The sequence below is a fragment of the Salarias fasciatus genome, chromosome 13 (genome assembly GCF_902148845.1).
Source record: "Salarias fasciatus chromosome 13, fSalaFa1.1, whole genome shotgun sequence".
Classification (NCBI taxonomy): Eukaryota; Metazoa; Chordata; class Actinopteri; order Blenniiformes; family Blenniidae; genus Salarias; species Salarias fasciatus.
This window is the reverse complement of record NC_043757.1, coordinates 26,624,266-26,646,077: the sequence shown is the minus strand read 5'-3', so window position 1 is coordinate 26,646,077 and position 21,812 is coordinate 26,624,266. Positions and strand designations below refer to the sequence as shown.

Below are 21,812 nucleotides of genomic sequence, written 5' to 3'. Positions count from 1 at the left end.
CCCCTTCAAAAAGGATCCCTCATGTCAGCTGTCCGGGCCGCCGGCCCATTAATACGCCGCTCCCGGGCCGCGGCGACAGGCCGGTGACAAACGGCGGCCCGAGACGCCGGCGCCGCCGGTCCGATCTGCGCCTCACCTGTAAAAAGCTTGAGGTCTGTGGGTTCCACTTCTCCTCCGGTCTCCCGTGCCAGGTGTTGAGGATGCTTAAACACACCTGGAGAAGAAAACACACTTTCTGAGTCTCAGAGTGGGACCAGCTGGTCAGTGACATCGTTGTATCTTGTAACTACAGGCAGCGGCTGCTTTTAGTGAGGAAGGTCACTTGTTGCTTTTGGAACACAGGAAATACTTCTGAACGTATCTGTAATATCTCGCTGCTGCTCCGGACGACATGTTCTGAGGCAGAACCCGTTCCAGAAAGCTCGAGGAGCTGCTGGGGTTCGAGCTGGAGAGGGAGCTGCATCACACATGAAGCTCTTTAGTCCTACTTAGCGCTGATTAATGCTTCGGCGTTTGCTGTTTACGGGGATTTATTAGCCCGTTTAGCGCTGCAGATGCTCCACGTTACCGCAGCTGCGCCTTCAAACCTGAGTAACAACCGTCTTGAAATCCATCGAGGCTCCGAGTGGCCGCGTTGGCAGCTCGCTTCTGTCGGGAAGCCCCGGGAATGTCTCACCGCGGCTGTCAGGCCCCATTATGGAAATATATGTGGACTGTCAGCGGGGGCCTAATGAGGCGCAGCTGATGGGCCGAACCTCAACACTCTGACCCCGGCTTCTGGGCGGACGGGAGGCAAAGCAGCGCTGCAGGAGGGGAACAGACTCCAACACGTCTGGAGGAAACCCCGAAGGGAACCCGCCTCCCCGAGCCAGGATCTGGAACCCTCACACACCTGCAGAGCAGCTTGTATCACCTCTGGTCAGTCCAAGACTGCATTTTCTGTGTTATCCTCTTCTCAGAACTGTATCAAATTAAGCTTCTTTTTATTCCTGAGGGAGGCTCAGTAAATGACTTTAAGGCTCCAACGTTTCCTCGTAAAACAAGAGCTTCAAATATCTTTTGTCTAAATGAGAATCAAATACATTTATTGAATTGTAAAATAAATCTCACATAAACTAAAGAAAAATCCTCTAATAATAATAAAAAAGATATAAATAAATCAAAGCCTAACTGAAACATTTTCAGATTATTTTGCTCTTCTTCATTATTTTCCCAGGTTTCATTTCCCTAAATGTTGCCACACCTCTGATTTGGACAAAGCTTCACCGTCGTCTGCGCCGATCCTCTCGCCGCTTTGCCTGAATTAGTCATGTTCATTTAGATTTTACCTGTCTCGTGATGGATGGCTTCATCTCCACTGCTTTGATTTGATGCCAAGATATGATCGTACGTCAACACTCTCAAATCGAGATGTTATTCATGAATTATTGGATTTGGAGGGAAAGTCCATTTCCTCCTAACTGAAGTAATTATCTCACGAATGAGCTTCGATTGTTTCCCTGTAGCACATTCGCTTTGACATGTTTTCACAGACTGGGTCGGGTCTACAGAACACACTGGAGCAGCTCTGGACTCACTTTGCCGTCGTTGTAGAGGTTTGGGTTGAAGCGCACGCTGTGCCCGCCGGTGGTCTCCAGGTTGACCAGAGGAGGGGAGTTGGGGTAGTCCTGTGGGAAGTACACGTCGAACTCGAAGCAGCCGTTGGCGTACGGGGTGTCGGCGGGACCCGTGATGAGCACCTGCAGAGGCAGAGACGTCACTGAGGGGGGGCTGTGTCCTGACACGGCGCCTTTGTGCTGAGAGCATTCTGCATGATTAATGAAGAGGGGAACTCTGAAGACGGGGACAAGAGGAGGAGCTGCTCCGTGGCATCAGGGCCTCCGCCGCTGACAGACGCACTAACTGGCTCCGACTCCGGATCGCCTAATCTGCGCAGGCAGCTTGACACAATATTTAGACTTCACGGGCGACGGATATACGGCCGAGGTTTAACGGCGGGGGAAAGCTGGTTTCCTCCAAAAACGAGCGGTTGGAAAAAGAGACAGAAGCCGTGCCGACAGGAGCTGCTTTCATGAGGACTCGGTCTGTTTTTAAAGGCTGAAACAGAAAGAACGACGCTTCAGAAACGTCTCAGACGAGATCAGCTGAACACAACAAACGCTTCTCCTGAGCCGGGCAAAACAAAAGGTTTGAAGGATTTTCAACGGGAAGCAGCAGTTGGTCTGGACCGTTAAAGTCACAGACCAAGTGAATTCTGTAGGACTGGACCGGACGAGAAGTCCTGGCTGGTCCAGCACCCTGCCCGGGCCTGGGTCCAGATCCAGATCCAGGCTGCTGCGGACTGTTTTCAGCAGGTTCTCCAGGTGATTCTCCCTCCTGAGCTGGGATCAGGGAGACCTGCTGCCCCGTTCTGTCTCAGACGGACGTTTTAATCTGTCCTCCACAACCCAGGAAGCTGAGATCATGAAGAAGGTTAAAAACCCTGCGAGCTGGTTCACCGGTTTATAACAGTCGACTGACCGTCATTCAAATGTTAGCTGAGCCACAGCTGTTAGTCATGTGACTTTGTGCGTTGTTCCTATTGGTCACTGGTGATGAATCCAGTCGGAGTCGTCCTGGACCACCGATCGGGACAGGTTTCATGTCCGACATTTAAAAACCCATCCCGGTTCGCTCAGTGTGGAAGACGCTTCAGGATCAGTGACTGAAAACTTGACCAAGTCTCCTCAGAACCCCTTGGTAAAAGAAACCACCTCATGTCTCTATCAGCTGTCTTCAACCGCCACTGCCAAATCAATCAGACTTGAATCAACGCTCACACTTTTCCAAACAGTCTAAAACCGGACCGTGTGTCTGTAGAGTTCCTCTGTGAAGCAGCTTCTCTGCAGTTTGAGAGCAGATTATAGGCAGCGTGACGAGAACTGCTCCTCAGGCTTCAGGGAAGAAAAGCAGTTCAAGTGCAGACGAAACCGAGGCCAGAAAATAGATTTTAGATTTGAAATCTGAATCGAGTCGTGACTTTAATCTAGTCTAGAAAAACACATTCCTCACACGAGAATAAAGGCTTATGGCCTCCCTGAACCAGGCAGTCAAGGCTGAAACCTCCGTCCCCTTCAAAAATATTTTCATTTTAACCATTTTCTCTCTTTTATCAGCAGTTTCGCTCTCTTCTTCGCTCAATTTTAAGCTCCAACCCCCTAAATTCCGAAGTTCAAGTCATATTCACACATTCACAGCGTTTCCATGGTTACCTTCATGATGTCTAGGCGTTCCTCGTCGCAGCGAACGAAGACGCTGGACGAGGACGACAGAGGCAACGAGGTGGACAGGGTGACGGCCTCCTGGGCGAGGCGGCGAGACCGGGCGGCGCTGTTGGTGTCGCTGGCGTTCTTCACCTGAGACATGTAGTGGTAGTTCACCTTGAACATCAGCTTCCCGTCCTCGTCCTCCGAGACCATTTCGAAGGTGTCTGCAGGGGTGGGGGAGGGGGGTGGGGGGACAGGAGTCAGGACAGCAAATGCATTGGTGCCTGAAAGTTCACTGGTGCTAACGGATCCTCTGCGAGCCGTTTCATTTTGGCCGTCAGCATCGTTTCGTGGACGCAGAGCGACGCTTAGGGGAAAAGTCGAAACGCTACGGTTGCAACATCTAAATAAGACACACATCTGATCTGCTTCGTGTTTTCCCTGTCAGGCTCAATGAGATGAAAACAGGTCTCCATGGCAACCGCACTACAAACAAACAACATCGCAGAGTGGTCTGTCTTTGGGTTTAGCCAAAGGAGGCTGATGGAGAGCTGAGCTTGAGGAATGTCTCCACTCAGTCATGAGGACGAGGGACGCCGTGCGTCGGCCTGCATGCATATGGACGCCCGGCGCCGTCTGAGCGCCGTGAAACAACTCTGTTTACAGTCAAGTCGCTTGCAATTACTGCAGCCATCAAGCTGCTGGCAAAATCAATCGTGGGACGGCGCAGAGCGGCGTAATGAGCGGTGACGGCTGAATGGAGAGTGATGGACAAAGCAGAGGAGACGAGCGGCCCGCCCCCGCTTCCCTCCCACAGGAAGTCCCAAACTCACCGAACTGCAGCTTCTTCATGGCGGCAACGTACTTCTCCTCCAGGGAGCGCAGGATGGACAGCGGCTTGGGCCGGCTGGAGACCTTCCTGGAGGACTCCACCAGCTTCCTCTCTGTGGGCGGAGCAACAGTCAGCACATGTCAAGGAGGGTTTCTTGTCAGCTGCTGCCCAGACACATTTCCAAAACCTGCACTAACTGAATGACTGAGCGAGCGCCGGGCAGTCCTCGGCCCTCCTCTGCCTGGCGTCTGACTACGGGGGCCGCTCTGACACGGATTATCTCACATGAAGTGACACGACATTGATCTCCTGAACACTTCCATCACATTTAACCGTCGGCTCCCAACCGACGCGACCCGCTGGACGGTCGTTCAGGCAGGACGGAGCAGAGGGACTCACTGGAGGAATGGCAGGAGGGGGGTAATTAATACTGTGTACTGTGTGGCAACAAGGTAATGGGGGCGGTGGAACGTTTCATTATGCGGTGGACATTTTATTTATGGCGCTGCCTTCTTAAAGTGAATAATGTCTCGCTCCACAGTCCTCTCTCTCTTTCTTTTCCTCGTGGTCGAAACAAGCCGAGACATATGTACCTTGTCCTTTACGATCGATCAAAGGTTGAAACTTGACGAGGTTAAATGTGGAGGATTCTTTCAAAGCTGAGGTGCTCAGTGAGCGTCTAAAGCCTCACCTCAGCTGGGGAGTACGTACCCTGGTTGGCCTGGCGCAGGCTGGTGGTCGCGGCGTACACGATCTCAGCCGTCCTCTGGATGTCCGGCACCAGCAGAGTCAGCCCCTCGGGCTCCGGGTCGGAGCTGTCCGTCTTCACCACACCTTTGCTTTTGTCTTTCTTCGACCTGTAACGCACAGCGGTATGAATCCAGCTCGGTTTATGGGGAAAGCCCCGTGAGTTCCCCTCCTGTTGGAACCTCAGATGAACCACGCTGGCAGCGGCTGCTGCAACATTCATGACGGGCGTTTTCTAAAAATACCGGGCGGATACATCATTCATAATCAGGCGCTCTGTCACGGATGTATGTAAACCCGAGTCCGGCGTGTCGTCAGGAGGCTGAGTGCTGCTGCTGAGCTCACTCATCTGGACACCCGTGTGCCTGCCATCTTTTCTGATGCATGCAGGGTTTTGTGAGAGTCGGCTTCATCCGGAGTAAAGGCTTCCCCGCGCCCCCCGCCCCTCCTCCTGCAATAATAAAGTGAGACGCTGTGCGGGATGTGTCCCTGACCGGCTCTGCGGCTGCATCTCAATGTGTCCCGCGTCTCTCCTGGGCTACATTTTAATGCAGGAAGTGAAGATTCAGCAGTAACGTGGAGGAGGAGGAGGGGGAGGAGAGAGTGGCGTTACGAGGCGCCGAGGCGACGGCCGGATCACGGTATTTAAGTGGACTCCGTGTACGTAGCGGGGTTTCAGCAGAACGACAGCGGACTGGGCTCGGAGCCGGTCTTACCTGAGCCGGTTGGTGTAGGTGTCCACGCACGTCTTCATCTTGGCCAGGAGCATCCCCACGGACGTCTGGCCCTCCGGGTGGTCCTCGTCCTCCTCCTCCTCCTCCTGGCCCGGGTCTCCGGTCAGCGGCAGCAGCAGGGGCACCAGGGCGGTGCAGGTGGAGATGGCCCGGAGCAGCTCCAGCAGGGCCCGGTACAGAGGCACGTGGCGGGCCATGTCCAGCACTGCACGGGACACACACACACACACACACACACACACACACACACACACACACACACACACACACACACACACACACACACACACACACACACACACACACACACACACACACACACCGGGATGAAGGACCTGGTTCCTCCAGAGAACCAGAGAACAGTGCTCTCTCTCTCGTCTCTAAGTTTGTGCTAACTTTCCATTCAGCCGATGCTTCCACGCCAGGAAGCAATTATTTAAAAATCTGGCAATTTCCTGTCTGACTCGACGTGCTCTGCGACCTGATGTAGCTTCACTGTGTGTGTGTGTGTGTGTGTGTGTGTGCGTGCGTGCGTGCGTGCGCGTGCGTGCGTGCGTGCGTGTGCGTGCGTGTGCGTGTGCGTGTGCGTGTGCGTGTGCGTGACAGTCAACAGTCCACCTCGTCCAGATTCACAAAGCGAAGCTGACAGCTCCCACTTCTGGCCCACATGTGAATCCTGAGGAGAGTGGGAGGACGGCCTGCAGCCTGAGTCAGCCGCAGACGGACGCCGCTCGGCAGCAGCCGCGCCAAATAAAGACACTCAAACAGAACCATCAGCTGGTCTTCCGTGATTTCCAGTTTTCTCTCCACGAGAATAAATACAGAGCTGCAGGTGTGAATATTTCATGGGAATTTACAAATACGTACACTTCATGTACTGACAAAGACTCAGCGTGTTTCTGCGTCTTCACTTCCAGAGGTCACTTGAAATAATTGGGACTGTTCTCCTGGGACCGGAGCAGGCGGATCCGGAGATTGAAGAAACTTCTGTTTGGACAGAAGTGGCTGACCCGTGTGTGGCTCTCTCCAGCACAGTGTTCAAACACCGCCAGCAAACAAAGAAAAAAAAAAAAAAAAACCTGACGGCACGAGACGGGAAGCGCTCCGGAAACAAGGGAGTCGCTGAGGTGGGCCGGCGTCGAGGCCTGAGCAAAATGAGAAAAACCGCGCGGCGGTGTGATTTATCGCCCGGCGCCGGCTTCATTTTCACACATTATTTGTCAGTAGCATCAAGCCGCACTTGTACAGGAGCCAATCAAGTCTCAGGGCTCTTCTGAGACTGAATCAGCATCAGCAGGCCGAGCGCGCCCGTACCCGAGCCTCCGCGCGCTCGCCTTTAAGTGTCAGCCCTAAAATAAATAGAACAGCTCTTGTTTGTGGCTCCCGGACTGTTTTACATTTATATTGAAATCCCCGGCTCCCCACTGTCCCTCCTCCCGGCATCCGCACGGCTCTGACCTCCGAGGGCTTTAATCTGCGCTCGCATCCTCTAACCAGTGTCTCCGGACGGCAAACAGCATTGAATCCCAATTCCTCCGAGATACATCTCTGTAATTACTCCCCGCGATTCCTCCTCCTGCTCCGTGTCAATGTCACGCCGCGCCCCCCCCTCCGCCGCCGTATACTCGGGATAATCGCTGCCAAGCAGGCTCCGCTCAGAGAGAGAGAGGAATGACGGGGAGGCGGCACTTCATCTACAAACACTTAACCACACCGCATGTCTTTAGGCTAATGGCTGACAAACCAAAGTACACAAATTGCGACGCGGCTCCGTGTCACGGACAATTGAAAGCACTGGAGCTTCACCGCCATCAGGCTTTATTATGCCATCATCGGCGCTTCCGGAGCGGAGCGTGCGGCGTGGGCCGCGGGGGAAGCCGGAGACCGGGTGAATCCGCCACCGCCTCGTCCGGAACGGCGACGACAGAACGATCCCTGACGAACACGGAGCACCTAAAGAGATGCTGATCGAAGTTCTAACTTCCACTGGTTCAACACATTTTACAGGCACGTTTTCTGCCTGTTCCTCTGCATTTGAGAAAAATTTGCAGTAAACTGTTGAGTTTCCAAACCGGGGTGTGAGACCCTGACAGGGGAAACGACTGCCAAAGCAGACCATAATAACACAGACGCCGTCTGCAACTCTCAGTCTGAAACAGGGAAATCCACTTCAGCCTGCCGTCGCCTCAGCGAGGAGTGACAGCACGGGGAGCATCCATCTGCTGCGAGGAGCGCGACGGCGGCGCTTCCTCGCCTCAGCGGGAAGACGAGCAGCGATGCGGAGACGCCGGACATCCATCACCTCTATGAAATCCTTGCTGGGTGCTGACCTGCAGTCATGGCGCCGCCCGGAACGGCGAGCATCCACTCAGGGTGATTTAAGGCCTTGTGAGGGCCGTACGCAGACGGGGCCCGCACGCCGCCCTGCTGGATGTTCGCCCTGATTGATCGCCAACCGGGGCTGGCGGACCTGCACCAGGAGCCTGCGATGAGTTAGCATGGTGTGTGTGTGTGTGTGTGTGTGTGTGTGTGTGTGTGTGTGTGTGTGTGTGTGTGTGTGTGTGTGTGTGTGTGTGTGTGTGTGTGTGTGTTCCCTGAGATAAAGGCGGTGCTGTCGGACTCTAATGTCTCCCTGTTCACCCATGCAGCCTCACCTAGTGTCCAATCAATCGCCTCTCTGGATGGTGAGTGAGGAAAGCTTCGCTCCAAATGAGGCTGTGAATCATGTGGAAAAGCTCACAGCCCCTGGGGGGGGGGGGGCCTCCACGTCCACGTCTCGCACCACCGGGAGACAGCCGGAGCTCAAACACATCGGCGCATTTCAAAATGACACCAGCACGACTAATCATGAAGACATCACATTCAAAATATGGACGAGGATAACAGCTGAAATTATCTCTCTTTTTAGTCCAACAGCTGGGATCTGTTGTGGTTGAAGCCACCGAGGATCAAGAGGATCTGTTGGTCCAACAGATCCCAGCCTGGCGTGAAGAAGCTGTCATCACGCGGCTCCATGAAGCTCGCTCAACGTTTTCTCTTCATTTTAATACATCTTCAACACAATAACCCATTATTTCCTGGCTCAAAAAGGTTTACAAAAATTTACCAAAACCAAATGAAGAATGAAAAACAGCTGACAAAAAAAGGGATGCTAAATACATTTAATTTACATTTAAAAGATAATACAGAACAAGAATTCAAAGCTACATTAGAAAAGAGCTAAAACAGCAACAAATTCTAAAAAAAAATACAGCATTTCTGAAAAAGGGTCCAACTGCTCATTTAGACGATGAAACTGTTTAAAGTGTCAGGATATATTCACTCTCCTAAATCATAACAGGAACTTCATGGATGTGACATGAGGGCTTCTTTTTGCACCTATTCCAAAACTGTATGAAACTTTGTAAGCTGTTTGCCTCGTTTCAGCTCAAAGGTGCAATAAGTAAGAAATTCCCTGTAGAATAATTAACCTCATTCCCATTTTTCACCCGTCAATGAAGAAACGTTCTCTTTAAACAATCTGTCATCTACCATCAACAACCAGCAGCACAACGCTCTGTGTTTTACGGCCGCGCTGTCGGCCTGCGCCGAGGACGCCAGGGCGACGGGCCTGGACCGTCTGAACTCACACGGAGTCTCCCAACCTGGCAACCAGGCACGGAAATGATCTACTGCTTTTAATTTGAAGGCATGTTGTCGACCGTTTTGTGTGTGTGTGTGTGTGTGTGTGCGTGTGTGTGTGTGTGTGTGTGTGTAAAAAGCTTGGGATCCTGTGCATCCATCTCCATGACACCCCCACTGGTCCAGTCGATATGCTAATGGCTAATTAGCTGCTGTGGTTCAGCCCTGCACAACCCACTGTAGAGAACCAACGTCACCTCCTGGTGCTGAAGCGCCGCTTTGCTCCCACAGGTCAGAACTGACAGGAAACAATACGACTCCGTGGAACTGCAGCACACGCATATCTGGAATTGTTTTTCTGTTACTGGTATTCAGACCGCAAAAGAGAAAAGAATCAATAAATCCCAAAAGCGTTCATTTGAAATGGAAGAAAACGTGTTTTCCCAGCAGTGTCGGCTCTGAAGACGACGTTCTCATGAGATTTAAGTGACATTTCTGGAGACAGAATGTGTCTGGAAATGTCAGATGTGTAGCTTGTGAAACTGGAGATGAGCTGTCCTGGTGGTAAAAGGCCACAAACGGGGACTGAGGAGTGTGTTTTCAGGCCGTTCCCATCCTGGGAGCTGCTTTCTAAAAGTTGCCTTTTCAGTGACTCTAAGCACCGCTGTGTGAACGCACCCAAAACACAGCAAAGGTTTTCCATTTTGGCTTGAAAACATAAACGGAGCCGAGTGTTTCTGCTGCTGACGGCGATCCTTTAGAAGGTGAATCTCCCAATGAGCTGCCATGATGCTCCTTTCACACAGCACTTCATCATGATTATCGGAAATAAGATGTATTTTTCCTTATATTGAAGTTCCATTCCTTATATTTTCTTACTTATAGTATTTGATTTATCTGTATTGTGTCTAAAGCCCTTACAGGTGTGTTAATTTTTTGGCTCTTCTTAAGTCCAGGACTTACAGAAAATGTGACAATACCGTGACAAACATGTGAAATACTGAGTGTTCAGTGGGTTTCCCTGCTCTCAGCCTAGTTCACGTCTCGACTGTGTGTGTGTGTGTGTGTGTGTGTGTGTGTGTGTGTGTGTGTGTGTGTGTGTGTGTCATCCCCAAAGAAAGTGACTCCAGTATCCTACTTTAGGTATTCTTAGCGCACAAAATGCATCCTGTGTTCCTTCGGAGCTCTGAAATGGCGCAGGGCTCCAGGCGACTCTGCTCCCGTTGTTCCACACCGGCTCGCCTTGATGCACATTATCTGGGCTGTCCACTGAGGCAGACGGCGCGTTGGCGAAGGCGCGTCCCCGTCCTGATATTTCAGCCGCTCCGTCCCCCGATCCCGCGGCCCCGGAGGAGCCGGGAGGGCCCGGCACCGCGGCCGCCGGCCTGAGTCACGGCGCCATCCGCCCACTCTGCGCGGCCCGTTTTGGAAGCAGACGCTCGCCGGCTTCTCTCGCCAGGAAGCGGCCCACGCACACACCCCTCAGTCCAGTCACGAGCGGACTCGGCTGCAGCCTCCTGGGCGGTGCAGGAGTGGGCGGGTAGAGGATGTGGGCCTCGGGAAGACCACCGACTCTGTGGCTCGGATGTTTAGGAACCCATGACTTATAAGAACGGTTCAATAACTATTCAAGAGAGAGTCAAACTGTACATTCTGTGGATTTTATTTTTACAAAAATGGCTGCAGAAAGTCTGCAGTCATGAAGGAAGCCCCTCCAGTGGCCCCGACTGAAGGGACTGGGGCTCCGGCCGGCGGTGTATTTACACATCCTGCACACATCAGCATTCAGCGGTCGCCTCTGGTCCGACCACTTAAATCACGAGCGGAGCCGTTCTTGTCTTGTTAGCGCTGCGATCCGCCCTCCCACTTGATTGTTTGATGCACATCTTTCTTCACTACCGTCACAGTCTACAAGCCAACTGTGGAGCCATTCCAGTAATTAATGGCGGAGGGGGGTGCAGGGGAGGGGAGGGTCTATTTTCTGAACAAGTTCTTTAAGTCCCCGTATAGATAACTGCCCCCCCCTCCTCCCCCACCACGGACTCCCACTGAAATACCAAGCGTCAGTCTGTCAGCTGTAATTACAGGACTCCTCCTATCTCCAGCGGCGACTGCAGGGTGCACCCGCTGCTAAATTGGCTGAGGAGTCGGGCGGGGGTCACGGGCGGACTACGGGGTTTTGGGGTTAATTAGAATTCTTTCTGTTGGCATTTGATAGCGGCGGCGGGCATTTCTGTGGTCGAGTATCTTTTGTATTTTCAAGCTACAATTGTTTTTTGTTTTGTTCTTGTTTCCAAAATGTACTTTGTCTTGTCAAGGTGAGAGATGATCCAGAGTGGAATCAAACCGTGTCTACCGGGAACGTCTATCGAGAACTCCTCTAAGTCCAGCCCCTGCCGACTCTACCGTTAGCGAGCCGCAAAGACCAATGAAGTAGTGAAATTAGAACATCTCACAAATAACTGCAGAATAAACAACCTACTGAAGATAAGAATAAGCACAATTACTCAGATTGAGCGCTCAGATCACACTCCAGACAACGACAATGAGACCCTGTGTGTTTCTGATGGATGGATTCTGGTGAATCCGGTGGATTCTGAATAACTCTTTCCTCCCGTGACTCGAGGGAAACAGGAAGCTCAGACCAGCTCCTCCGATAAAGCGGCCTTCAGATAAACAAAAATGAGTTTGCCTTCCTTTCCAACTTGGGGTGTAACAATACATTTATATGTATTGAACCGTTTCGGTACGGGCCGTTCGGTTCGGTACAGGACTGCACGGGTGAGTTCACGGGCCAAAGTTTTTTTTTGTTTTTTTTTCCGCTCACGGGCCGGATGGTGCGTGTGTTTACGTTCTGCCGCTAGCATGTGCAGCTACACCTGCAGACATGTTTGCTACTGCTAGCAGCTTCGTCCATGCTTCACATGTCCGCGTGGCACATTGGTCCCTGGGACGTAATGTCATGAATCTCTGTCCACGGACGTCCGCGCGCAGGACAGATTTTGTGACCGCGTTGCGCACGTCGCGCCGGTACACGCATGCGCCAGAGCGCCACAGCAAACAAACCATGACAGACGCTAACTTTGAAAAGTGAGTCTGTGAAGCGAACAGGCTGCAACTCCGTCTGAAGAAACTCAGAGAAAACCTGGAGGACGGAGAGAGCAGACTCTGTCAGGAGGAGGAGAAGGTATGTCACTGAAGAGACAGCAGTGTGGGAACCATACCGCGGCTGTCGGGGGGGGGGGGTATGTCTGCTTTCAGTGACACTTAAGGCATAGCGCCCCCACGCTTCAATGGTGAGGACAAGTACTGCATGCAGGTCGGCATCTTCATTAAAGTGAAATAGTGATGCGCAAATCATCCATTAAAATTGGCCTAATTCTGCATATAATCCATGATCATACAAACATGACATACCTCATGTCTCATCAAGGGGGGCTGAGACCCCCCTGGCCCCCCCATAGTTCGCACCCTGAGTGAAAGTATCTAATCGCTCGGTCGCCACCCCGAGATTCAGAAACAGAAAAAAAAAAAGGCTAAATAAACTCTGATACTAAATGATAACGTACTGACAATGTCTGTGCCTCATTTCCTATAAATGATCTGAAATAAAGGAGCAGATAAACGGTCTAGAGAGCCGGAAAAGCTTCTGGAGGATGCGTGGATCAGTGCGCCTGCATGGAACGTAAACAGCTGAGCCCAAATGTAGCAGGAGAGAAGAGCGCTGGCATCGGTGATGTGCCGCAAAGCCGACACAGACAGGCGGACATGGGAAGCATGGACAACAACAAGAACATTTAGGTTTTGCATTTTGTTCCCTACTGTATCGAAACCGAACCGAACCGTGACCTCAGAACTGAGGTACGTATCGAACCCAGATTTTTGTGTATCGTTACACCCCATAACTGATGCTTATTATTTTCCTCTTTGAACTCTAAATGTAATATTGAGCTTTTTGAGTTTCATACTTTCTCCACTGTCTGTGAAGACGTCAGCTCTCTTGGAGGACGGGTTCAACGTTACTGTAGACAGGATACAGATTCCTTTCCAGCACTAGGTTTCTTTCATGCTGCACAGGTTACCGAGCTGTCACGTAGACAAGATGAAATGTTCAAAGTCCTGGTCCAAGCTCCCAAACCTCCGAGTCTCCACTGAGGGCCCTTCCACATGACGCCGTTTCAAGCCACAATGCTGTGATTTAGCACCTTTGTTTCAGAAAAGTTTCACACTTGGATGCCAACATTTTAGTGGTGGTGTCTGTTCCCACAGAAACGTTCAGCTCTGGAAGCCGTTTTCAAAACCGTCTGTTTTCAGTGTCTTGGCGCAGTGGGCGTGTAAACTGACACATGAAACGGAAGGAAAAATTTCTGCTTCCACATGACTATGATTGGTCCTGCTGTTGTCAGTAATGTATCAAACAGGCCTGGGGGGCCGGGACCGGGCAGGAAAAGGATCCAACTGATTCTTTGAGAACCATCCAAATATATCACTCGGACATCCAAACGGCAGCGAGCCACTCACTGCTCTCAGCCGAGGCCAAATCATCATCAGCAAATGAAGATCAGTTGATAATGTACTTATCTCCAAACGACTGGTCCAGTCGAGACACGACTGACGCACTCCTTGTGGAAAGTCCAAATTGAACAAAATACAAAAAGTGAGCGGTTTAAGGGAAATAAAGAAAGTGAAAAGTTGGGGGGGAAAGAGGCGACCAGGTCGGAAGCCTGCTGTGCTGACGCACGTGGCGGTCCAACATGTGCTGACCTGAAGGAGCGCAGCCTCCCTTCCCAGCCTCGGTAACGGGGAAGGATTGCACCGGAGCTAAGGGGGCCGTGTGGCGACAGGGGCGTGGACGGAGCGTGCACAGCGGGGACTAAAGAACGGGGGTGGGGGCGCCAGAGGAGGCTCCGTGTCTTTGTTTTCCAACGCTGCTCATTACAGATAAATATCAAAGTACGTGCATCGAGGCCCCACATCTCTCTCCTGCCGCCCCCAGTCCTCCCCGCCTTCATCCCCCCTCCTCCTCCATAACAGCCGCTGACGACGGGCTCCGCTGAACGCCGAGCCGAGCGCTGTGCAGCGGGGCTGCTTCTGCCTCCCGCCTGCATCCCTCTCTTTTTTTATTTGTTGTTCAGGTGGTGAGAGCGAGAAAGTGTGTGTGTGTGTGTGTGTGTGTGTGTGTGTGTGTGTGTGTGTGTGTTTGCTCTACCAGTCTCTGTGCTGGTGGGAGAGGAGGAGACGACTAAGTGTGAGCGATGTTGTTTCCCCCTCCCTCTCTCTCTCTCTCTCTCTCTCGCTCCTTCTCCTTCACTATCACGGCCATCAGGACCCGTCCTCCCTCCTTCCCCCTCTCTCTCCCTCTCTCTCTCTCTCTCGTTCTGCCTGGTTATGCAATGCACGGTGCTCCCGCGGTGACTGACTGGTGCTGGAGACCTACAGTGGCGCCGCTGTCACTGGTGGCGGCTGCAGATCGGTAGTGTCAGGGTGACGGCGGCGCTCCCCCGCAGACGTCCGCTCCGTGGGATTTTCACGGCTCGTCCTGCCCCTCCGGATTATCCGCCGCCGCGCTCCGCCGGTTCGGGGACCAGGCAGCGCTCGCCTCGCCGGGTAGAGAGCGGGCTGTCGCCAGTCGGCTGCTGCACAGCGTTGATGTGGAAGCTCCACTGGTGGGGAGGGCTTTTCTATTTATTTTTTTGGCGAGGCACTAATTGCATTGTTTTTTTCCAAGAGGAGAGCGGTGGGGGCGTAGATTCACGGGGGCGGAGGAGTTGCGTGGAGGAGTTGAGGCGAAGCGGGGAACTCGCGAGCGGGGATGGGAGGAACGGTGAGGAGGCGAGAGGGAGCAAATGAGGAGAGCGTTCCGTCTCTCCCCCTCAACAGAGACCGCTGGCAGTGATGCCGACCTCCTGATTCCAAACAAAAGGAGACACACAACCGGCTGCAGAGACTTCGGCCAAGGCGTCGGTAGAACTGGGGGAGGGTGGGTGGGGGGGCTCGGTGTGTAATCCTGACAGGTGGCGCTAAAGAGCAGAGGAGTGGGGGAGCTGACACGGCGGAGGATTTGACTGGCGATGAAGCGGTGGACCGAACCTCGACGCCCAGCCCGGGGTCTCCATGTGCACAATGTCCCTGAAGAGAGGCTTCTGCTGTGAGGACCCCAGAGGCACGCCGGATGACGTTGTCTTACACCTGAGACGCCTTCGGGTAAGACACTTTCTCTTCACGTCCCCCGTTTGTGTTTGAATTCCGCCTCAGCGGCAGTAACGAGGATCACGGTTCCCTCCGACGAGGCTGTTTACATTTCTGCTCAGACATCCATCTTCTACCACTCCCCCAAAACGGAAGGAGGGAAATCATCTCAGAACAAGTCCTGAGAGAGAGCTGAGAGTGGGTGGTGGCGGCGGCGGCGGTAGTCGGGGGGGTTAATCATTAACGACATATAAAAGGAGGTGGGCGGGAGTAAATGGGGAGGAGGGGGAGCATTAAATCATGCTTATTTTGACAGGGAGAACGGCGCCGAGCGCTACCGCTGGCAATTTCCACGGTTTCATTGCAGATAATCCGGGAGTGAGAGTGAGAGTGAGAGCCGGAGCGAGAGCGTGGGGCTGCTCGCCGCTGCCGAGCGGCTCGGCTTCAAGCTGTGGCAGCTCGTAAACACTCGCTCTCACAGACTAATCTCCGCTCCCGCTCTGCCTGGCCATTGTTTCCTTCGATCCACCATCGATTTCCTTCTGGTTGTGTGGGATTATGTTGTTGGGGAGGTGGGGGGGGGGGAATAAATGAGAGGAACATGTAAATTCCAGACACGTATCGTTTTGTCTTCCCCCCGATTGCGTGACGCCGTCTCCACACGTGTCTCTTCTCGTTCCAGATGAGGTTGAGGTGAGCGTCAGGATCATGGGCACCACAGTCATCACGCTTGATGACGTGCGGGCACTGGAGCTCAAGGAGGAGCAGGAGGAGTCCATCTTGGCCATGTTGGGCATCATTGGCACGTTCCTTAACCTCTTTGTAATTGTGTTTGTTTACATCTACACCACACTGTGAAGTGGCCAGGAGAGAGGATTTTCCCAGAGTTCCTCTGATCAGACCGGAGGAACGCCGAGGACTGGGGACCGGCGAGTTTTGTCATGAATGCCTTCCCCACACAGAGCCGCTGGAGGCTGGACAGAGTGGCTGAGGATGGCGATGATACCGACGAGGAGGAAGGAGAAGCCATATTGCCAAGTCACAGCCATGAGCCGGGGAGATAACAAATGGCTGGCGGACGCAGTGGATGTGATCAAGGCCCTACGCTGGACTGACGAGCTCCCGGCACTGTGGCCCGGGAGGGGATCCGGACTCTGCTGATGAGCCACTTCCACCTTTTCTCGCTGGACTAATTGGAAAAACTGAGTCTCTCTGCCAACACTGATGCTTTTCCCCTTCTTTATACCAAACTTTAAAGTTGTTGGGACTTGCGATTGCTTGAAGGGCTCGTACGTGTCGTCAGGGAAAAGCGGAGCCCGCGGCGGTGCGGTGCGGCGCCGCGACGGAAACGGCCGCCCGTCGGTCCTCTGGGGGCCAAAACAGCTGCAGGGGTGCCGTGTGCAGAAAGCAATGTGGCTGCGCTGCACTGTCAAACTCATCACATGACCACCCACTCAGTTTATTTTCAACAAATCGGCGCGACACCTTCCCCCGGTGTCCAGGGTGGCAATCCAGAGATCATCTCAACATGGAAGTATTTTTATAGAAACAACGTCTGCTTGAGCTGCAAGAAGGGACATGTATTTAAACTACGTAGCTTATGTACTTGTACAATGAATCCGGGCCTGTCCTCTTCTGTCCTTCCTGCATCTTTGTCCATCTTTTTTGGGGTGGGGGGGGTGGGGGGGTGGGGGGGGACTCCTGATTTCTTTCTTCCAGTTGTTTTCAGGGTAGTGTCGGCAATCTCTTCCCTGTATTAAAGAGGCTTTTTATAAATATTTGAATAAAGTCTAGATGTACTGTTATAGAGAGACTTTGAACAATAAACATGGGATCATATCAATCGGGCCAGGCTGGAGTCTCATCTGTGAGAAACCCCACCCCCGAGGAACGTCTCTGGGGGGCTATTCAATGGGTTAAACGTGGGGGAAAAGCTGTCAGAACCAATATTAAATGAGGCTTTATCCCAGCTGACTGTGTGTGAAGGCAGCGGTCAGCGGTCCATCGCAGGGTAAATACCGGGTAGAGAGGGACCGGACGGTGGTCCACGGCAGGTGGAGACGATCCCGTGGGCCTCAGGGTGATCTTCACACAGGAGCGTCCAATGACGGTGGTCACACCGCCCCCATTCCCCCGCCCCCTACTCCCCCGGCCCCCAGCTTATTTCAGCCTGTGGTAATAGAATCTGAAACGCCATGGGTGAGTGGTGATAAATTGCAAATCCACAAATCTATCAGGGAGAAAGTGGTAATGAATGGAGGTGGAGTGGAGGTGTGCTCCGCTGCTACCTGGCTCTGAGGTGGAGGAAACCTTTCAAGGGGGTTTGAACAAGTCTGTATGACGACGACAAATCACGATGAATTAACGCTGAGCAGGGTGTGGCAGCTCTGCATGCATTCAATCTAAAATATTGTGTTTTTTGAGATCTCAGCGGACACAACTTTGCAGTGAAAACACCTCACTCAGTGGTTTGGATGTTCTCTACTCAAAATTCAGACTGCAGACACAAACTGAAGCCCATTTGAAATCAGCTGGTTTATGTGGAGCTTTAGTGAGAACTTGCTATACTCAATAATGAAAAGCATATGGCTGCAAAAAATAAAGACTAATAAAATAGTTTACAAACTATAAAAAAAAATAATGGAAAAAAAATTTCTGTAAATATTGTGAGAAAAACTGAAAATTCAAGTGAAACGCCACGAGTTAACGGTGCAGTTAATCTTAAGAAACTGAAGAAATGGCTTTTTTAAATGTACTGACTTCAATTTACTCTCTTTATTGCTAATCGCACCACGTTTGATGTGAGACATGCTCTCATTTTATCCACGGCGGAGCTAATTTGGCAACTTTCCGAGGATCCGCTTTCAGCCAGGCTTGTTGTACACACAAGGTCGCACTGACGTCAACAAACTGGCATTTTGCCTTCATCGCAATATGATTCCCTTCACGCCGCTCTGGATGCGACACCAGTATTACTGTGTGATTACTGTGAACGCATAGCTGATCTACACAGACTGTGAACCAACCACTCTGTTTTTCCACCTTCTGTAGCCACTGTCTCAGTGGCGCCATCTACTGCTAACTCCATCAGCACCAACTGCCATCCGTCTTCCGCGAGTCGCGGCAGGAAACAAGGAGCGAAGCACAAACAAAAAAGAAAATCCACGACAGGCCCTGGTGTTCCTTCAGAGACGTCCATCCTCAATTAAGATAAATTAGTAATGCGGTGACATTCAAAGGTATTACCTCTCACTAATGGCTTCCATGCCTGTGATGGAGTGCCAGGCGACGGCGGGAAATAGTCATGTATCCCAAAAGGCTTTGCCAAGACGCCGATGATTAATGTGGAGCAATGCGCAGGGGTGACGGGACACGGAGCGGAGGGGAGGGGGGGGGGGGGGGGGCTGAAGCTGGGGGGCAAACACAAGGGGATTTGTTTGTCAAGGAGAGATAGGATGATTTACATATGCTTTTATTGCACACGCATGCACACACACAGAATGTGTCCCTTAGCCACTTGCGCTCACCGTAACCATCGCAGGTAAGTCCCTCAGCGTGAACCTGGCCCTGATCGGATCCTTTGACTTGATCCTGACCGCTCAACTGCTAAGCACTTGTAAAATGTGGGGGTTTTGCATGTTTGGACAGCAATCCATGTGGGACTCGCTAATTAGCTTCTCTGCAGCTGCGAGCGCCAACTTTAACAGCCAAAGCCAAGTGTGATATTCCTGACCGTCAGCTTCAGCTGCAGAAGCACACCTTCGCACCGCTGCAGAGAAAACGTAGTTCCTGCAATCTAGGATGGACTGCGGTTGGTATTCGGTCTGTAATCTGTATATTTTGAGAGCTTCCAGCGAACACCAACGACTGATATCGGTATTACTCAAATAGAGTGATGAATCATCAGCAAATAAACTTTCTTCTGTTGAATTTTGCTAAAAAAACGAGGATTCCAAGACAACTGCATGCACCTTTCTTCAACCTGGCTAATCATCACTTGGCTTTTGTGTTATCAAACTGCGTGTTAAGTACATCTCATTAAAGGAGGAGCGACGCGATAAAGACACATGACACGAACTCATCAAACGCCGGGCCATTATTCCAGCGTGTCGGCGGCATCCACCAGATAATGAGGAGCAATTATAACACGCCCCGCGCTTTTTATCAGCTCTTATTTAATTATGAGACCTGGAGAGCCTTAACATGCATCCGAGGAGCTGCTCAGGCGAGCGACCGAGCGCACGCACACACACACACTACAGCTCGGACTGATAAGCTAACAGGAGGGAGCCAACGCTGCACGACATGCGCTCAGCTCAGGCTTCACACTCGGCGAGGCCTGATCAAACACGGCCAGGCAGCTGGGATCACCGCGTGCTTCAAAGGATCAATCTGCATCAGGATTTCACTCAGGTTTCCCTCCGGCTGCGGCCGCGAAGAGCCGGGGAAATCCCCCGCTTCGTGATGATGGAGAAGAAAACACTCGTTCCTAACGAGGTTTTTATGGTTTCTGTGTTCAGATGCATGAAGTGTAACGGATTCCACTGATCTGAAGTGATCTGACAGACGGTGTCGGGGAAACAGACGTGTGAGAGCAGCTCCAGCCTCACTCTGCCTTTTCTCAAAAAGCTGCATCTTCAGCGGCTCAGAGGAGCGTTTGTGTGGAAACCGACATTCAAAAGGCAAAAAGATTCCTGTTTTCACACGAACAGCATCTCAGTCTTACAGATGAAAATGAAACATCAGACCCGTCCCTCTCTGAACACACAACAAATCACAGCCTCAGAAACGGATTTAGTTTTTAATGTGTAAAAAGTGAATATTGGACAAATAAAACTGGAATTTTACTGTTGCTGTAAGGATATTTAATGCAGCACCCAAACAGTGGTAATCAAATGAAACATTTGAATACGGCAGGCTGCAAAAGTGAAAAAGAGTTGTAAGATTATATGTTTGTGTAAAAAACGATAAATATTTTTACATTTATTGAGAATTTGGTCATTCTGTTGATAAAATACAATTTATTAGCGCGTTTGGGGAGGTGATTCTGGATTGTTTCTGTGGATGGGATTCCCCCGCTGCCGGAGCAGCTTGCAGCTGTGCTCTTCAGAAAGCAGAAGACAATAAGAGGCTCGGCTGAAGCGTGACGGCCGGCGGACCCCCGAGGGTCAGCGCAGCACTAATAACCAGCCCCCCCCCCACCCCACCACCACCCTGGACCCCGGCAGGAAATAAGCAGCGGACGGACCTGACCCTGAGAGCATCGGCTCACCTTCTACCTACACAGCACTTATTACACCGAGGCAGCGCTCCACCAGAGCCGCTGCTTTATTACACTGCGCCAAGACGGAGGAAAAGCTAGAAAACCTGGAAAATCCACCAGCGGTCGTATCCAACATTCATTCACGACTGACTCAGAATACCAGCCCATCAGGAGCATGCTGTTCTCATTATAATGTATTTTCTCCAGCAGACCTCTGGAGCTGCGGACCGCTGATAAGGCAGGGCCTACCTGAGTCGTTTCGCAGGTACGAGGACATGGCGGGGATGAGGCAGGACTGGCTCAGCAGCTCCTGCAGCACCGCCGGCAGCGCCGAGCTGTTGTGGCCTCTGCTGTCCGTGGAGGAGCCTTCGGCGCCGTGGCAGCTGCCCGAGCCGGCCGGGTTGATGTAGCTCGCCAGGACCTGTGGAGAAAACAGACCCAGCATCAGGAAGCAGCACTGACACCACACTCAGACTCGGAGCGACGATCTGGGACATTTTGGACACAGGAAAAAAAAAAACCCAATACCTACAATGTCAGGTCTCTCTACTTCAAGGTTTTGGTGGATTTCTTAGCAGAATGTGGTAGACTTATGAAGACAAATATGAAAAAAAAAAAAAAAAAAAAATATATATATATATATATATATATATATAAATATATATATATAAACCCTCAAAGATGCAGCTCACATATTAACATATTAAATGTCCGACAATCCAGTGAATACGAGCTGCTGCTCTGACCGCTGGTTTTTAACGAACATGAAGGTTTTCCAGGACAACAGGGCCTCGTTCTTCCTGGACCGATCAAGACGTTCAGAGGCTCAGATGGAAGTTTGAGTGGACTCAGGAGGGAGACAAACTGTCCACAAGAAGGGAAAGACGAGACAGTGAAGAGAACGTAACACATTAGAATTTAACTGGAAGAGACAGACGGAAAGGAAAGAGGAAACAAAAGGGAGAAAAAGGAAAAAAAAAAAATCAAGGGAAGTAAATAAAGATGGGAACTAAATGTCTAAATGGAGCTAAAAAGCTGAGAAATGAAAAGAAAACCCAGAGGCAGACAGAGAGAAGTCAGCAGTCCCGGATCAGCTCCAGTGTTAACAGATCCTGTGAAGACTGGGTCTCTGGTGTGTGTGTGTGTGTGTGTGTGTGTGTGTGTGTGTGTGTGCGTGCTGA

General features: G+C 51.7%; 1 protein-coding gene and 1 long non-coding RNA gene across 2 annotated transcripts in view; one reads left to right on the top strand and one right to left on the bottom strand.

Annotated features, from left to right (window-relative positions):
- Positions 1-21,812, bottom strand: part of birc6 (baculoviral IAP repeat containing 6) — a 75,298-nt gene that overhangs the window by 13,652 nt on the left and 39,834 nt on the right. Inside the window, 7 exon segments of the mRNA XM_030106042.1 lie at positions 137-214; positions 1,578-1,739; positions 3,252-3,469; positions 4,079-4,189; positions 4,789-4,934; positions 5,541-5,763; positions 20,881-21,052. Coding sequence (XP_029961902.1) covers positions 137-214; positions 1,578-1,739; positions 3,252-3,469; positions 4,079-4,189; positions 4,789-4,934; positions 5,541-5,763; positions 20,881-21,052 — 1,110 coding nt within the window.
- LOC115398973 (uncharacterized) lies at positions 14,379-19,736 on the top strand. Its single transcript, XR_003932623.1, has 3 exons — positions 14,379-15,071; positions 17,915-17,919; positions 19,726-19,736. It is a non-coding gene; the product is annotated as an uncharacterized LOC115398973 (long non-coding RNA).